This window comes from Strix aluco, chromosome 2 (assembly GCF_031877795.1).
Source record: "Strix aluco isolate bStrAlu1 chromosome 2, bStrAlu1.hap1, whole genome shotgun sequence".
NCBI lineage: Eukaryota > Metazoa > Chordata > Aves > Strigiformes > Strigidae > Strix > Strix aluco.
In genome coordinates, this window is record NC_133932.1 from 16,272,397 (window position 1) to 16,291,837 (window position 19,441).

The 19,441-nt window shown below is 39.6% G+C and overlaps 1 protein-coding gene across 5 annotated transcripts in view; it reads left to right on the top strand.

Annotated features, from left to right (window-relative positions):
• The window catches only part of EPHA3 (EPH receptor A3), a 231,936-nt gene that overhangs the window by 156,647 nt on the left and 55,848 nt on the right, over positions 1-19,441 (top strand). For all 5 annotated transcript variants that reach the window (XR_012621584.1, XM_074812199.1, XM_074812210.1 and 2 more), the window contains exon 6: positions 16,975-17,099. Coding sequence is in view for 4 of the 5 variants with exons in the window: in XM_074812199.1 (XP_074668300.1) it covers positions 16,975-17,099 (125 nt within the window). In the remaining variant the exon portion in view is untranslated. The remainder of the gene's footprint in view (positions 1-16,974; positions 17,100-19,441) is intronic.

Consider the following 19,441-nt stretch of genomic DNA (forward strand, 5'->3'; position numbering starts at 1 on the left):
GCAGAGTCAGTGCATTTCTGGTAACAGCAACTTTGTTTAATGCAACCCACAGGCTGCTTAAGCAAATTTGTTTGTTTGTTTTCTACTTTTATGCATAGTCCATTTTTGCTTTAAGTACGTTTAGGTGTTGTGGGTTACTACAGGCTTAATTGTGCTCTTGATCATGCCGATTGGTTTACTATATTAGAATTCCCCTAGAAGTTCTGTAAGTTGTTAAAATTAGGTCTTAAATATGTATATAAGTAATCTTTTAAAGCATAATTACAAAAATGCAATTTCTCTTGCATTCCCTTCCTGGTTAGATCACAAAAGGGACACACCAGAAGCATATTTTTAGCTACTGTCATACTTAAACACCTGGGCGGGGGGTGGGAGAAGAAACTCTGAACATCTTAGATTACATAATAATTAAGGGTTTAACTGGGGAGGGGGGGCGTTTTGAAAAAGAATTAAAGCACTGTTGAGCTGAATCTGGAAGAGACCAAAAGGTTCCAAAAGCCAGTCAAGACTCTAGGACATGTGCTGTCTGACTTTAGGTGCATTCCTTCAAGGACAGAGGCATCTGCCAGTTCTATAAAGCTTTGGTTAAATGACTGGGCTCTGCTGGGCTCGAGGAAGTAGGAGAGGTGTATTGCTTTGTGAGGTGGTTCTGTGATGGGGTATCACATGGGGTGATACGGTGCAGTACGGCAAGAGCCCCTGGCCAGCCTGCGGAAGGAATGATGTCAGTAGGCTGCAAGTTTTGGAGAGAGGATTGAAGTATAGAAGGTCCCTACAACCCAGGGACCAACTCCTTAGTCTCTCCTGAATCCAGACTATTTCACTTCTGCCATCTTTGAGTTGAGAGGCCTGTACCCTTGCAATGGGTATGATCAAGTTACAGTTTTAATCCTGGATTTTCAGTATCCATGTGCTTTTTTCAAGCACTGTCATGGCCCATCCCAGCTTAGTGAAAGCTGTTCTGCAGAATGTTCCTCACCCACCCAAAACACTGGCTTTCAAGCATGTGAGCTTCCAAGAGCCTGAGGCAGAATTGCAGAGTGTTTTATATTTTCTAATGACAAAAATGTGATTTTTGTGGCAGTTCTTTTGGTGGTAAAAATCAGACATTGTACATCTTTACTTCAGATGAACTCAGTTCAGGACATGCATCAGTTGGCATTATGTTTGCTGGGTCTCTGAGCTCCAAAGGCCTGCTGAAAATTGAACAAATGTTTCTTTCCATATTTCTCACTGTACACATGGGCATTTCTGCCTATGAATCCATCACCAGCCTAATAGGTCAGAAAGTGCATAGTACTAATTTTCTGTAATGCAGCAATTGGGAGATCTGCCAGAGTGTGTTAAAATAAATCCAGCTGTTATGTTAGGAGTCAGTCAGTTTGCACAGCAATTTCATTTTTGTATGTAAACAGATCATATACACACATGCATACACATATTTGTAATTTACATATACACATAGATATATACACACAAAAAGGGTCACCTTATACGTCTCTGAAAAATTTGTTGATCCCTTTGCAGTGACTCTGAGTTTCAGAGTATGTAACTAACAATTCTAATAAGATTTTCCTGGAGAGTTTTCAAACCTGGTCTAGAAGTAAGGGGAAGGTGCATTTTATTGTCACTTGTAAGGTTTGAAACATCCAGACTCTGATTCTGCTGGTGCTGTGAATGCAAGAAGGATAATACATTTTACAGTACAAAACTGTTGTAAAGCCAAGATCCAGTCCCCTGAATTGAGGGAAATTCATAATCATTTCAGAGAATGGATTGGGTTTTTTCTTCCAACTGTCTGACCTGAGTTTTTCTGTGCTCTTATTGCACTTTGTTTTCCTTCCCTTCAAGTGAAGGTTAATGAGCAGACAACTTTGAAAAAAAAAAAAGGTCTCTTGCAAGATATGGCTAGACAGGTATGACACTGCAATATTTCTAATTCCTGTAAGTCTTTGTCTTTGGTGTGGAAGTAAAAGAGAAAGGGCACACATTTCTATTTAATTTAGTTTGTTGGTCATCCCCTTTGGTTGCACTGTAATGCATGCCTTCAGTTGCCGCCTCCAAATTAGACTGAAGCCTTCTGCTGCTGCCTGAAGAAACCTCTCACCTCACGTCAGTATGTTGCACCACGCAGATGTTATCTCCTAGTAACACCAATCAACCCCATTTAGAAAGGGTCACTGGCTGCTACAGGAGAGGGTGTGGAATTTGGTACCCCTGGAGGTGGTTGTGCTAATTGTGAATGTGCCACGCAGAGAGGCTGACAGCTGTGCCATTGCCTGGCTTGTTGCTACCGTGATCAGGTGTCTGGGCACAGATATTCTAGGTTTGCCAGGTTTTCAGGACACAGTTTATGGGCTTTTTTAAAAATGCATTTATCTGTAAAGACCAGAAAGTTGTCTGTTCCTTGGAGCTTTATAAGCAACCCAAAGGGAAAAGCCATCCAGTCCAGGTCAGGGCGGTTCTGCATTTACTGCCTTTGGGCTGTAGCAAGCAGAGAACTCACACTGGAGCCCAAGGAGGTTTTAAATGGAAGTAGGGTGTGGAATTCACTGAAGAAAGACTAAGATTTGGTAGGGACAGTGCAATCAGGCTACTGGGTAATCAGCTTACATAAAATGAGGGAGGAGGTTTTCCAGTGTGGAACACAGCCGTTGTGTCAGGGACATATATGAGTTGAATATGTTTTGCAGTTGCTGCGTGGGAAAGTACCATTTTTTCTGCCCTATCACTGCTTTTATGGTATCCCACAGTGTCATACAGATTGTAGGTATGACTCTGGAATGCTGAGCAAAAAGATTAATATTTTAACCAAGGACCTAACTCACTTAACAGCACTTTAAGTAGACATATTCTCTGCAGTGATCTTTGCAATCTAGGCAAGACAAGGAGAACTTTCAGAACTTGCAGAAATCTGTACCATTAGCGGATATTGATCTATCAAGTAGGTCTTAGGAAGCCTTGGCCATCCCACTGGTATGCCAGCATCTCAGTGCCATCCCCATCCTTTCCTTCAGGCAGATCTGGTGAGAAGTTTCACCATACAAGAAATGGTTCTGTTTGTTTGATCCAAAATCTATTTGCTTAGTTTTGTTTAGCTTTGTATTCGTTCTAGCAACTATAAACTCATGCAAAAAATATGATAGCGGCATGTCTAATAAATACAGTTCTCACTGTATTTATTGTGTAAAACAGAACAAATCCTGAAAGCATCCTCAGCTTATTGAAACTTGGGGAAGTCCCAAAGTGAACAATAACAAATAAAGCTTGCTACATTCCTGAAGGGAGCTGCAGTTCCTATCTAACAAATAAATGTGGTATCTGTGTAAGTACAATGCATATAAGTCTATTTGATATAAGCACATACCTAATGATAAAAATTTATGTAACTGCTTAAGAGCTAAGTCAGAAGCAACTAGCATTCACTGGCCGTTACCTTTAAATGCTCTAGTTTTACATGGAGAAGGTGTTAGAATTGATTTGTAAAGAATTCTTATTCTAGTTCTGTGTCCCAGAGTTGAATAAGATGATGTGTGAGATTGATACAGAGCATTTCCTCAACACTCAGGTGTTTGGAATTGTGAAGAAGCTTACAGTCTTTGTATTTTCCTGACTTTCCAGAATGTAATTCTGGTGAGCTTCCTCCAGTATGCTATTTTCAATAGCAATATTTTCAATGTTTTAAATTTTCCTCCAGCGTGCTGTTTTAGCATTCCTGTAGTTGAATACATCCTGCACCTGAGGATGACCAACTCCATGTTGAAGTACATGTTGAAGGCTGACTGGTTGGAAAGCAGCTTTGCAGAAAAGGACCTGGAGCTCCTGGTGGCACATCTGGGACTGCAGTAGGAAGAGCAGTACCACCAGCAGGTTGAGGGAGGTGATCCTTCCCCTCCATTCAGCACTGGTGAGGCCACATGTGGTGTGTGGCTCTCTTGTACTGACCCCCGCCCAGTACAAGAGAGACATGGATATATTGAAGCAAGACCAGTGAAGGGTCGCTAAGATAATTAAGGAAGGGGAACATCTGTCATATGAGGAGTGGCTGAGAGAGGTGGGACTGCCCAGCCTGGAGTAGAGGAGGCTTGGATGAATCTTGTCAATGTATGTTTTCATACACTGATGTATGTTTTTACACCCAAGGCCTGATGGAGCCAGGCTCTCCTCAGTGGTGCTTAGTGACAGGGCAAGAATCAATGGTCACAAACTGAAATACAAGAAATTCTGTTTAAATATAGGAAAAAAGCTTCTTTACTCTTAAGTGTGATTGAGCACTGGAGGAGGTAGCCCAAAAGCCCAAAGAGATTGTGTCATCTCCATCTGTGGAGGTATTCAAAACCTGCTCTGACTGACCCTGCTTTCAGCAGAGGGGTGGACTGCAGAGACCCCTTCCCATCTCAATCCATGAGTGATGCTTCTGTGCAAAGAGGATAGTGGCAACTGGAAGGAGACCAGGTAAGGGACTGTTCAGTAATTACTGTCCTCTTAACTCTGGCCTTTTCATCCATGTAGTAACTACTTCTCAATGAAATCTGGGGGAGTAAACTCCCCATACACTTAATGGGATTGGAGAGAGAGAGTAAACCTATGGGTGCAGAGGGGATGTAAACCTCAATATCCCTGCTTCAAAGAAATTAAGAAGAGTATTGTTGTATCTATTTGTTTTGCTATTTAGCAATGATAACCTCAAAACCCTTACCATTTGTCACAGCACATAAAGTTTATGCATACATGAATATGGAAAACTGCAGTAGGATTGGCTTATTTTACAGAATATCTCCATGAGACTAGATGGCTTTAGAGAGAGAGATTTGATTTAGTTAAATTGCCTGTGGGTTACCACCTCCTTCCTAAGCTTTTTCATCAGAGAGACTGCAGGATCCAGTCTTATTCATCTGTGTATTGTACAGCATTATTGTATGCTGTGGTACTATAGGAAACAGCTATGATAATCCCCCTTGGAGTCAGCAATGAGTAAACTGAGACCTACTTTCCACTAACTAGTTTTCCCCATGTGAATATTAGGATACCTCATTATAGGGGGAAGCAGTTTTAAACTGCATGTGAGCATTTCAGTTAAACTGCTGCAAACATCTGCATAGCCACACTTGTGTTACTGTAAGAATTAGGGGTTTTTCTTACTTTTTCATGTTATTGGAACACTCTAAAGGAAGAGTGCCTATTTTGGGATTTGAACTGATCTGAACAAATTAGTTTATAACAAGTTTACGCTACACTAGTACAGGTGTATGGAGACAGATAATTTATGTTTGAAGATGTCTTTGGGCTTCCTAGCTGTAAGAACTGTGTAAGCTCTAGAAAATGAACTGCTGTCCCAAGAGAGCTTGTCTACAGTTTTACCTTTAATTTCCATGTACCATATTCAAATGGGTCTGGGTCACCATGTAGGGTTGCAAATTCAGTTGTCTGGGTTAGACCAGAGGGTCCACAGGGACAGAGCAAAGAGAATGAGCAAATCAAACCCTCGTACAGAATAGGTGGGAACAAGGGGTTGAGTCTGTGACCCTCTTTCTGCAACAGCATTTTCCTGAATAGAGCAGCTTACTCCATGTCAGGCTGAATATTCTGTCTCCAAATCCCAACTTTGTGTGTGCATCTTCCTGAGCTCTTACCCCTTCTATTAGTTCTGATATGATTCAGTGTCCAGGGTTCCAGCAAAATAATTATTAGCAACTAAGTTCAGTGAAAAGAATTACATTTTCTGTATTCCAAATACACCTGTGCTGATGCCCAATTTTTTTGGTTTTTTTGGTTTTTTTGTTTTGTCATACCTCAGGTCTTTACTGCATGCCTGCTTGATAATAAACTGTTTTCTTTTAATTACTAAAAACACAGTGTAACAGCTTTAAGTTTTAGTTTTATGTTTGATTAGTTCTTAAGGACTTAAAGCCTTGTAAACCAAGGTCTCAACAGTGCAGCTGTGAATGGTGGTAGCAACTGAGTTCAGCTACAATAAGCCAGTGTCAGTACTAAATCGACTCCAAAGAGTGCTGTCACATATCCTGGCATCAGGAGAGGAACAAAGGAGACATGTTGTAACAAGAGACCCCCTCAAACTCTGCCCTCAGTTCAACCCAGCTCTTCCATACAATCCATATAGGATTCAGATATTTGCAAAACAGTTAAATAAAATTGGAGTATAAATAGGAATCTCTGCTTACCTGCTGTAGAAAGAAATGCAAAGGAAACACAGGAGGCTTTTTGTGGGTAAATTCTACCTAGAGATCAGTCTTTTCCTAGTAACTGTGGAAAGTGATTATGCTCCTCAATTAAGTGCTTAAAAGTGCCTAAACCTGAGTTTTGGTCCCCACATGATTCAGTTGTGCATTTGTAAAATGTTGATTCCTTTCTCTGTATAGTTCTTTCCATATAGGAAGCTTAAAGAGAATAACCACCCCTGGATCCAAACCGAGGCATCCACACACAGTTATAGTATAAAGAATAACAAAACCCCAGATATACCCTGTATCATCTCAGGCTTCCCTAGAAGAGCAGTAGTCTGATTATCAGCAGTTTCCTCCTTTTCTCTTTTGTACTTCTAAAACCCACAAAGCAGAACAATTCATGTAGCCCATTTAATTGTCTTGCTTAATCATTTAACCCATGCATGAAAAGGTGTAGGAAAAGAGATGATTACAATAGTAGCTGTGCATGTGCACTTCTGTGTGGTAGTGTCAGGTCTGGAAGATGACTCAGTAATCCATTTTTCTCTCTCTCTTTTTTTTTTTTTTTTCTGGATTAATGAATAACAATGTGATAAAAACACATCAACCAGATATTTTCTTCAGGTGTAAACACACAGCCCAGTCTGTTACATACATCAAATCAAATTAATTTTTACACCTCTTTCTGTCTCTTTCTTAAACGTATCAGCTGTCAAATCTAGTAGTTTTGTTTAAGGAGAAGGTAACTGATAAGGCACTACAGAGTTTTTGCAAGGGGCCAGGATGAATATTGTTCAAAAAAGCTTGAGAATGAAACTGACTACTAGGTACAGAAATTGGGATCACTGGGAGGAGAGTCTTAAAGGTTAGACATAGCTGGTTTTTAATAGCTTGATCTACATGTGTCATTTGCAGATTGAAAATTTCAAGCCATCCTTTAGCTTCAGCTTGGGGGATAAACATTTAAAATGGAGCAAGAATCAGTAAATTTTTCAGTGCCATTGTAAGCAAAGACTCACTTTCTCCCAGGAAAAGTTATTAAAACCTCCTCAGAACTAGAATTTTATTTGACTGAAACCTGTGGTTTCAAGGGAATAAATTCAGCACCAAGTTGAGCACCAAGCTTTATTTCAATACGTGTCTTTGATTGCTTGCAGGAATGGGGATGCTATTTATGTGTTCAGCCTTTATTCTGTTAAGCTAGACTTTACTGTCTTCAGCAACTCACAAATGATGTGTGATGCTCCCTGTTTAAATAAAATCCATATTTAGAAACGGTTGTGTGCACTTTACAATCTATATCCCAAGACAGGTCCCTTAAGTAGATCTATCTTCTAAGAGAGACAATTTGAGAAAGCCACAGATGTTTGGTGCATGATATATTTCTTTCTTTCCCTATGGTCCTTATAAAAAGGATGAGAAGATAGACTTATTAAAAGTGAGCTAATGACATGATGTAGGGAGTCTCTGGTTCATTGACTGTTATTACAGCTGTGCCCCATTATGTACTGAATACCTAGGACATGCTTGGTTTTTTGAATGACATTTATCTTTTGAGTTTCAAACATTCCTGGCATAAATAAAAATTTTACGCTTTTCAAATGTGTTTTACAGTTTGGCCCAGAGGCTATTCAAGGATCATTTTAACTCAATAAAACTCCTCCTTTAGGGATATAAAAGGGAAGTGTTTTAACAATGTCACTCCATGCATAGCCTTTTATTAGCTAGAGACGTTCTGCCCGCAAAGCCTTTGATCCCTTTTTCCCTGAACGTCAAGGAAGCTCTGCTGAGGCTTCAAAGTCTGTGACATACACTGGTCTCTTCTGTGCACACACAGTCCTCACGTGAATGCTCATGACCTTAGAGAAAGTTCGCAGGTGAAGTTTGTGGCTCAGCCAGTGTTTCAATTCCAATGCTTTTAGCTACCTTTTCCGGAGGTCATAGTGAAGTTGTATTCAGCAATCAGTGGATAATGGTTTTCTCTACTAATTCTATTTCAGTCTTTAACATGAGGCTACAGGTGGATTCTCTTTTAATATCTTGGTTTGGTAAAATAATAAAAACAAAGAAATGTAGGTAAACAGGATGCTTAGCACTCAGTTAAATAATAGTCCTTAGACTTCTGGCTCACTTTCCCTTATCTGTGCTAGCATCCTCAGTAATCACTGAGGGAAATAGTCTGTGTTCCTCTTCAGCATAAACAAAGCTATCAACTTCACTTGTTTCTTGAAGCTATTTTGTCTAGACAATTCGCAGGCTGGGGACAGCTGGGAAAAAATGTTACTTGTTTCTTTGTGTTTGGGGACAATTCCTGTCAATGGGAATTGCTAATGTAGTAATTATTTTTAGAAGCACTTTAATATAAACCCAAATTATAGTTTCAAAGTTGTGCACCCCTGCATGTCACAGTCTTCACATACATGAACCTTTGGTTTTACTCACTCCAAATACATAAGCTGATCTGAAACTGAGGATGTGTCATCTTCCTCGTGAAGACACGTACCCTCTGAGGCCAGTAGAGCTTGTTCTGAAAATTACAGGCTTTGCTTCTTCTCATTAGTTCCAACTTCCCAGTGTTGTGAAGGGAGTGTCCTCAGAATTTGTAAGCTTGACACCAGAAATCCCTCAAAGAATTTGTATTTCTTTGCTTCTTTTTGCTTTTCTTGCATGTCTAATTCTACAGCAGAATACATATGAAAGAGTTTTCTTTCTAGCATTCCTTCTAGTAAACTATGCTTCTATATATAAAGAAACTCTTTAGAACCAAACAAAAAGTTAAATCACCCCAAAATCCGAAAGAAAATGAAAGGAGATGTGATCAACTTTCAAGTCTGTTCCATCAGACATTCTCTTGTCCTGGTTAACCTTTGAAAAAGCAGTTGGTCCAAAGCCATCTGTGAAACTACCAGAGAATGACAGGACAAGAAGTTTCAGAAGTATTGTTTCCGTTCACAGTGTTTTCTGAGCAGGTTGAAAAGACTGCTGGAACTTACTGATAGACCAGTTCAGGAGTGCTTGGTGATTGCTTAAAAGGAAATACTTTATATCATAAGTTACTTATCTGAGGGCAGTTATGTTCTCCAGTTTTGGATACTAGCATTTCTAGAGATGGTTCTTAAGTATACTTCTTAAATTATGAATGGAATTTCTCTGATTGAGGTAATAACTAAACTTTCACAGAAAGAAAGGCTACTCAGCACCTGACAGTTGACGTTACGGGCATGGCGAATAAATTTTTCTTTCTGAAAACTTCACACCAGGAAGCCTGAGGCTTTAACGTCCTATAAAGTAATGTAACAATGGGGTAGGAAAGGCAAAGCAAAACTGTTTATTTTAAACTGATACGGTCTTAAACACATTCTGTGAAAAATATGAAGTACTGCGAAGCTCCCACCATCACCATCTCAAAAAGAGAACAGAAAGAATAACATTTGTGTTACAAGTACCTTTGGGCTGAATCCTTATGAAAGCATATATGGCATTTGTCTGCTCTCTGAAATAACAGCTGTGAACGCCATGGCACCATAATTTTGTTTCTGAAGCGAGTGCCTTGTGCAGCCTGAGACTTCCCAAATGGACATGGTGTTTCCATGATTTATTACACACGTGTTAAACATATGAGCAAGTCTAACATTTTGTTTGCTCTGTGGAAAGCATTTGCTATCTTTTTTAATAAAAAGAGGGAGAAATGAGAACATGAATGTGCAACACTTAATGAAGTTTGCTTTTAATTTAGAATTTATTTGTAAGAGTGAGAAATGAGCTCTGATAATCACTTGTCCAGTGACAGCTGCTGCCCAGAAGGTTGCCTTTCTCCGCACTTGAGAGAGAAATCAAGCAGCTGCCTTTTAGTGCAATTCCTGCTGAAGCTGCTTGTTTTCCCCTTTCCAGTTCCCTGCCGCCTTTCCTTCACGGCACCTGTGCAATGCCTGCAGCCGTTCTGGAGTCTGTGACCACAGGCTGGAGTCCACCAGCTTCCAGATGCATTTGGGTACTTCTGCCATAACGCAAGCAGTCATCCATTAAAATAGCCGCGAACAAATCAGTCTTTTAAATTGTCCTATTTCTGGGAAAAAACATGCAGAGCTCCCCCCCACAGCTTTGTTTCATCCAAAGTTAGTCTACTTCTATTTGTTCTTTAAGTTTTGTCCTATTTCTTTCCTTCCGCATTTGATGTGTGTAAGTGCCTGGATCTTGATAGCGCTCTCCCAGACACTGGGAACCTTTTCACCCACTTCCTTATGATGACTGGGTTCTACGAGGATCCAGCCTGGATCGCCTGGGAGGCTCCTGTATGCTGACATGGGCCTCTTGCTGTTGGGGTGGCTGGGCTCCCTAATGCCTGGTCCCTGGCGACGGGGAAGGTGCGCTGCCTATGGCTGACAGTCGCCTAATGATGTTACAGAATCAGATGACATTTTACAGCCCAAGTCATAAAAATATATTAAGCCTGCTTCAGCTCAAGGAAAACGTGCAGGAACACAAACACAGGTACTGTGCTAGTTTAACTACGTGTCCTGGAGATTAAAGGGCAAAGGACTGTGTCTGCGTGCACGCTGAAGAGGTGGGTAATTGTATCTGGAAGAGGAGCGTGTAGGGTTTAGCAGGTTTCCAAAGTGTTGTTAAAGTGTAACTGTTTCCTCCTCCTCCTCCTGCCTCCTGGGAGGCACCTGGGGAGCGCTGACTGAGCCTTCTTGGAATGTGCCTGTGGGATCAGCCTCGCTTCAGCACAACTGCACGGAAGGAGGCAGTGACTTTAACTGCACTTAGTGGAGAAAGTAAATAGTAATGCAAGTGGAGAAGGTCTAAAATAGTGCAACTTCTGCTTTCTGTGAGCAGGCTTCTATAATAAACCCCTTCAATGTTCATGCACAGACTAGGTGTTGGAGATGTAAAGGATCCAAGGACAAGCGTAGCAGTTCATACAGGCATCATGTTAATGTGATCATGTCCTGGAGATGTGATGTTGTTATACTGATTTGTGAGTCGTTGCTTAGGTTCACAAAAACCTGGACGTTGGGCTGTTGTTGCGTTGTGAGATGTGTATGTGCAGCATTATGAGCAGTGCCAGACCGAGCTGTGCATGGGCACCTACTGCTTGCTCTGGGGTGAGTTCTCTCATGTGTCCTGACTCTGCGGGTGTGACTCCAGTTTTCTAGAGAAACTCCCTCTAAGCAAGAGATCAGTTTGTTCATTCCGACATTGGTATTTCCACCTTGACTTGTATGATAGTTTTGTGGTTTGAACACTGGTCCTCTAAGACTTCCAGATTTGGGGTTGGGTCCCAGTGGATCCTGCTGTCAAAGGCTGCAGATTTAATTTTCAGATTATGATCTTTATTTACTGTTCTTGTTCCACATTACTCCTAGAGGCATCATAGACATTAAAGAAAATATATACATTATATCAGATGACAGTATTATGATTAAATAATAAAATCATCAGTTTTCTAAAGAAATAAAAAGCAAAAAGCCCTCCATTTATTCAGCAGTGCAGAAGAAATTGCAATTTAGGCAATACAGCCAGTTCTGTTGACTCAGGTATGTTCTTGATCACCATCTTTCAGCAGAGCTTGGAATATTTTACTCTGATGCTGATAGCTGGTTGCAAGAAAAGCTGGAAGTGATCAGGCCATGGTCATTTTAGAATGAAATCCTTCCCTGAAATTTAATTTGTGATCTAGAGACCTAAGCAAGAAACTACAGGACTCTAAATGTTTCAGCAGTTGTACACACATGGCTTCCCAAAGTTAATAGTGAGTTCTCTCTGTCGCAGGACAGGGAATTTTCTTCCAGTATATACATACATCTGTAAGCCAGTCACATATGAAAACAATAACCAAGGAATAAGGAAAAAGTCAATAAGGAGATTTATATACAGCTGCTATTAAACTGGAGGAAAACAAACGATCTGTTGGGGTCAGTTTCACTGGGAAATCAATTTGAGCAGAGTTTTATTGTCGCCTCTGATAGATCCTTCATGTTATTTGCTTGTACCTTTAATAGTCATGACTGAGGAGGTTTTTACACTTGTGAGTCTAAGCTCCCTGGATCATTGCGTTTGTTACCTTTTCAACATCCACATTCCCAGTTGTCACAAAGGCTACCTAACAACATTGAGTGCTCAAAGTACATTTCCCCTTGTAACTCTAGGGAGTTTTGAATGTTCATATTAACTGCTTAAACTAGTCATAAACCAGTTAGACTCTAGTACCAGACAAATAGTAACCATCTGATGCATAAAAATGCCTCTATATGCACTACATGTGACTATTGAGACTAAACCTATGCATGCATGGCCACACAAGCCTAAAGTTAATTATAAAAAAGCCCAACTCTTATTCAGTGAGGAAGTTAAAGAGTACTAATACATTAATCAAAATGCCAATAAAAATGTACATACATAGAAGTATACAAGCCACACCATTTATCCAAAAATCACCTAAACAGCGTTCATTCAACTTCTTAGTCTAAAAAAAGTACTCTCCTTAAGTTTTACCTTGAAATGCATGTTTTCTAAATGATAAATAATTTAACCTAACTTTGTGTTTTTAAAACTTCAATTTATCCTAAAAAGCTTATTATGTGTCATTATTTGCTAATCCATAGTACAAAATTGTTTTTGTCAGTTGGAGCTGAAGACATTTAAAATATCTGTTCTAGCATTTTGTTGTTGCACAATCTATTTTTCTTTTAATTTAGGAAAAGAAAATCCTGGAACTGCAATGAGAAATGGTTGTTCTAAATGCAAAGTATTTCTGTTCCTTTTTGTAGCCTGATTTTGAATTCAGCCTCATCCTATTGTAGTTTAATGGTTTTCAAGAAACAGGAAGCTCTTGGCTTTCTCTTCGTCATACAGAGGACTAAAGACTATATGCATTGCTGCTCGTGGTGATGCCTTCATTGTTTAATGGTTTATAATGTTAACTTCCTTTAACTGTGGTTTCTGTCTTTGCTGGATTTTTGGACTCTTCCAAGTAAATAGTAAAATACAGTAACTGAGCTACTCCGCTGAGAAGGGAGGATTAGTTGTGTTACAAAATGGAAATTAAGGCTGACTTCTGTTTACGCACCATTTAGAACATAGTTTATAAGTTTTTATTTATTACATTGTATTCTAGTGATGCTTAGAAATTAATTCTGTGGTACAAATGTGAAGTTATTCCTCCCAACTGCACCCCAGCCCTGATCTAGGGCCATAGGTCAGGAAGGCACCTCTGTTGTCGTATGACTGTCCCTGTGCAAGGCAATACGTACTTACAGGTTACCTTAATCCTACTGTATCTTAAATCCATTGATTGCAGTAGATTTAAGCATAAATTTAGAAGTCATCTGAACAAGATGTTTACTTAAATTAGGGTTCAAGGACTTCCAACACTTTTCGAACCTACCTAACAGAAATAGCAGAAAACCTAAAAAGATTGCATTAAGATTTAAAATTTTAAGAGTGCAGCTTCTTGCAGACCAACAAAGAAAGGTTACACCATGTGCTGTGCTGGTAATTTTTTCATTTTATCTCATCTTGGTCAAACCATTACCTCATCTTGGTCAACTGTTAATCAGTCGATCCCATGTGTTAGTAGAGGTGTCAATTCTGGACACAGGCAAAGAAACAGTTTAGTAAATAGAGGGAGAGACATCAGTTGTGCAGGGCAGCAGGCACAGCAGAAGAGCCAGGCCACCTCTGTGTCTCGGCGTACAGCGGAGTCTGGTTTGGGGAAAGCCAGGCTGCTGCTGCAGCTGTGAGGGGCTGTGCAGGATGGCAGCCCCTCCAGGCACAGGATCCTGGCTCCTTTCCCTGCCCCCATCTGCAGGGCTTGGGCAAGGCTGGCTGTCAGGATGCTCACTTCAAGACTTATCCTTGCTCCCTTCTACTCCGCGTTTTGCAGAAGGAGGGTGCCGGTGCTGAGATCATCCCAGGAGCAGCACAGTTCAGTTTCACCTGTGCTTCAAAGCTGTAAGCCTGACACAGTGAACACACAGAGATGATGGGAACAGCAGGAAAATTATGTAATCTATACTCAGATATTGAGTCTTTATTTTTAACAGCCTGTGTGCTTCAAAATTAAAATGCTCAGATGATATACAAGGTAGTTTAAAAAGATGAAAAAACTACGCAAGATTAAAAAGTAAAACTAAGTTATAAATACATATCTTCCCCTCTGAACACAGTGTGGTTTATCCTGTAGAAATAAAGAGCTGACCACCCAAATACCTGAAGACACTGTTCCTTTATGCACTGAAGATTAATGCCTTAAAACTAGGTAACTTCTGTAATCCACATAGTTAAAATAAAATGGTGATTTAAACAGCTTTGGAATACGTGATTTCCATCGCTCAGAGCTTCAGTAGCTGTTGGAGTGTCCTGGTGGGCAGCGCTGTGTTGCAGAACTCAGATCTGTTCTGTGACTGGGATTAAAGCACCTGAAACTTTGTGTTCCCTGTGATTAGTCATCTCCCCTCCATTTGCCCATGTGGTGGGATGCTGTCTTTTCCAGACACTTTGGATGTATAATTTCTAAACAGCTTTGGGAACCCTAGGGATTAGAAAAGGTATATGAATGTTTTATGATGTTATTGATAACTGCAGAGCAGACACTTTTCTAATAAACTGCTGTGAGATAAGTTACTGGTAGCATCTGCAGAGATGTGTGTAAATGAGCTCAAAATAATTAATACTGTGTTAGAAAAAAGCTTTTTTTAAAGCACATCTGTATTGGAGCATATAAGATTATTTCAGCCTGCCCTGAGAATGTGTTATAGCACAAATTACCATAATTTATTAGGGGAAAAGCCATTTCTGTTAATCATATATTAATTATTCATAAAATCTGTATTAATGTTACCTTAATGGGAAGTATTACCAGCTGTGGTACTGGGCTTGGCAATCTATTCACATATGAAAAAGATGAACAGCTTGACTTAAAAAGAAGACATAAAAATGACTTACAAGAGCATAAAAGCAGCAAGCATGGGTATATGAGTTAACATAGAGCTGGCTACAGTAGATCAGTCCAGCCAGCTAACTGCTTTGTATTTTGGCTCTAGCACTGGTTTGTGCCTGAGTGGAATTCAAGTGGAATTACTGAAGGATGTTTGTTACAAACCAGTCCTGTATACCTTGCCCAAATTTTTTTCAGCCATTCAGCAAGCATAGATGTGGTGAGTCTGAGTAAAACAGAAAGGCTCTTTCCCATTCTACTTTAAAAAAAAAAAACAAAAAAACAAAAAAAACCAAAAAAAACCCCACCACAAAAAAACCCTCCAAAATCTGATTTCAGTAATTTAAATTCAAAATAAATTCTTCCTGCTGGGAAAAAAAAAAAATAAAGAAAAGAAAAAGGAAAAAAAAAAAAAGGAAGGATTTTTGCAACTTTTTAATCTTCTCAGCAAGCTATTGTGAACCATGTGACATGTGAAAATGCTTCTCAGAGGATGTGTTTCAACGCAGAACAAATGTGGAAGTGTGTATATACATATGTGCTTATGTGGGGGTATGTGGCTTTCTAGATGCTCTACTCAGGATGTCAACATTTAGATTATGACTCAAGACTAGAAGATCTGTTTTGATGAAAGTTTAGCAAAATCAAACACAGAATGAATTTTCAAAAATTTATTTTAATTAAAACTTCCCTTTTCCTGGCTTTTGAACATTCTCTTGCAGGAAGGATAACCCAAACAGAAAGGGCACTGGCTAATGCATGCAAATATGTGATGCCTGTAAAGTGCAACTAGTTTTATATGAACGGTAAAACCTTCATTGGATTCAGCTAAAATTAAATTGTTTAGACCAGCTTGAGCCTTTTTATTAGGACAGCACGATGCTGAACTTATAAACACATTTGGTTTACATGTTAAGATAAAAGATTTTTCTAAAAATGACAGTTAAACCTTTAATGTGTGATCTGTAAGCTATCTGATGAATTTTGACCAAAGCCATGGAAGAGAAGCATTTGGAGTGGGAAGCCAACCCAAAAGAAACAGAAAAATTAATTTAAAAAATTGCATAGCTTTCAATGAGTCCAGGAAACCTAGGCCCAATCTTGGAACAACGGGTAGAGCTGGGTGGTCTAAAGCTGAAATGATGTTCAAGAATCTTAGGTAATTATGATTTTTTTCTGTAACGTTGATAGTACTTCCAAGTTTTGGGTGGTGGGTGTGTCTGTGGCGTGCAATCAATAGTTGTGCCTAACTCTGATTAATACAGATCAGAAATGAGGTAATTTTGCAGTTTTAGATTTTTTTCTTCAAATTTGATTTGTGGTAAAGGGAAAGTGTATATGGGAGCAATTTGTATCTGGAGAGCTTACCAAATAATGTTATGAAAGAAGCCATATTCTGTATCACGGGCCATGGATACCATTAGCTCCTTGTACATAATGCATCCCAGCACCATTTTACACTTGCATATGAAAATGTTATTGGAGTTCTGCAGAATCTGGTAATGATAATACTTCAGCATTATAACAAATAGGTAGTACTGTTATTTTGTTCTCTATTTTAGTATATCAAATGTATTTCATTGCTTACACTGTAGTAGCAGATCGAAACCATCTGCTGTCTTGCCACTAGTCCACCAGTCTAACAAAATCTCAGTTCATTTTCCTTGAGGCCAGTGTGCTTTAAAGCACGTGTACTAGGACTATAATCCAGCTGCTGAATGTTGATACAAGTCCAGACCTATGCTCATGAGTCTCTTAAATGGAAACAATACTCTTTGCCAAGGATTGGAACAGAGATAAACTCAGATTGCTTTTCTCTCTTCCCTCCTCCCCCCATCCCCGTTACAGCTCCATCCCCCATCACAGTCATAAGGAAAGACAGGACATCCAGGAACAGCGTGTCTCTGTCTTGGCAGGAACCCGAACATCCGAATGGGATCATCTTGGACTACGAGGTCAAATACTATGAAAAGGTGGGAAGAAAGCTTGAAGGGGAGGGTTTTATGCTGGTAATACTATAATGAAATTATTGCATCTTGCCGATGTTAAGTATTCAGAGACAGCCCTGTTCACTCACTGCCTCAAAGACACTAAGTGTTGAATCTGTTCAACTTTGATAAGGAGAACAACATGAAAATATCAAGTGAAATTGCTAAGTTGCATTGTCTACCAAGTTCATCCCCAAACACATCAGAACAAATATAGAAAATAATGCAGACAAGCTGTAATAATTTTTTTTTCTTGAGTGCAGTTTACTCACTCAGTTCTGTTATGCTGTCAGTGTTCATACATTTATTTGTCAGCATCCATGTGTTGGTGCTTCCCTGTGGTGCAAGCATCTTTTACACAAAAACGATTTGGAAAAGAGATGAGCAATCCTTTCAGTGACTGGATTGCACTATGACAGTTCCCACTTTTCATGAATAACTGAATTTTTCATAAATTTTATGTAAATAACTACAAAGCAAAGAAAATGTGCCATTAAATAGGTTCTGCTTTATATCGACTTTTTTTTTTGTATTTACAGCTGTTGATTTCTACATTGTATATAGATATGTATTTAGAAAAAAAAAATCTTCGTAGCAGAATGGGGTTTTTTTAGTAAATCTTACTCGTAGAATTGAAAAGACCATAAATTGTTGTAAAGATTGTGAAGAGCAGTATTAGCCATTTGTAGATTTGTCAGAGAGACCTTTTGATGGAATATATTGCTATTGAAGTTGACAAACTTTGAAAAAATGCCAGAAATAATGATTTAATTTAGCATTTACTAATGCTGTTCATATCTAGAAATCAGGCTTGTATTTCATACATAACAGGGGAAGATGTGGTGCCAATATCCACTTAGAAACTGCTGTTAAAAAGACGCCGTGGGTATTCAGCTAATCTTTAGAAAGTTTTCTCATGGAGCTTACTAGTGGGACTAGTGTGATACTGATAGTCTATGCCTGATCTCCAGCCAAAGAATGGGGATCGGAAGGCTGTAATTTGAAAAGTTTTCTCCCAAATTAATATGTTATCTGGCTTTGGGTGGGGTTTTTTTGGTGAGCACTTGAACCTTCAAAGACCTTGGTAAAAATCTGAACATATGTAGTACTACTGATAAAAGGGGAAAAAGAAAGCTTCCTCAACATTTCAGTTCAGTCTCACCTTATAGCACGGTAGCCAATAGACCCTCGCTTTTGTTTTTTTCTTTTATTTCAATGAGGACAGGATCAAGTCCAGATTCTGGGCTTGAGAAGTAAAAGAGAACCGTCTCATACATCAGATTGTCTTTATTTGTACATTCTCAGCACTAAAGGGACACAGGAATTATTTAAGCTCTATTGTTTCCAATTTTTTAAAACAAAAGAAAATAGGTGCTGCGTTTTAGTAAGGCTTGGAAGAGCTATTTACTTCGCAGAGAGCCTATGCCTGAAAGGTCTCAGGACTTCAGCCTGTTTTGCACAGGCCAGGTTATTTATCTGCATTATTAACTTGTGCTTCATTTGAGACCTGTCTGGATGATCTTGCTGCCGTTTGGCCATACCTTTGTTTTCCAAGAGCTGTGGCAGCCCTGGCTTGGGTCCACCTCCAGCCTCCCCAGGTGGAAGCCCTTGCCTGGGCAGCTCTGCACAAGTACCGCGGGCTGCAGCGTGGAACACGCGGGTGTGTTGCACATCGTGGCATTAAAGAGATGTCTCAGGTTTTAGTTGCTCCAAAGGGAGAGAATTTTTTCCCTTGTGTGCATTTAGTTCATTTTAATTGAAAACGACCGAGAAGTTTTATTTGTGTTTTTTTCTGCAGTGTTGTGATCATCGTTCTACACTGAAATTAGCTTACTTTATTCAAGAAAATTGTCACCTTCCCATACTGTTGTATGCACAGACTGAGCATGCAGCTGCTATTCCCAAGTATATCCAGTCTTATGGAGCAACTGGCTGTCATAAGACAGCTTCATAAGAGAACAAGTCTTATGAGGTTGATCTTGCACATGTGTTTCTTTCCTTTGAAGTCTGTGATCGAGAGCTCATATGCACCAGACAGCTTTCTCAAACCAAAGAGCCAACTGCTTGGCAATAGGAACCAGACCATTTAGAGCAAAGGGTTTTTAAAAAGCAACTGACACCAGTGTTTTTAATGTGTGGTCTCCACCCCCCTGGGGAGTCTGAAGCCTATTCCTCAGGGTTTATGAAAGGTAACTAAGAAAAGCAAATCTGTTGTCAGGAGTCTTTAATCCATTGGCCTTTTCAGGTCTGCAAATTGAAAAAGGTTGAAAACTACTACTCTGTACAAGTTAAACGTACCTGAGGTCAGAGTAGCCCATGCTGGACTG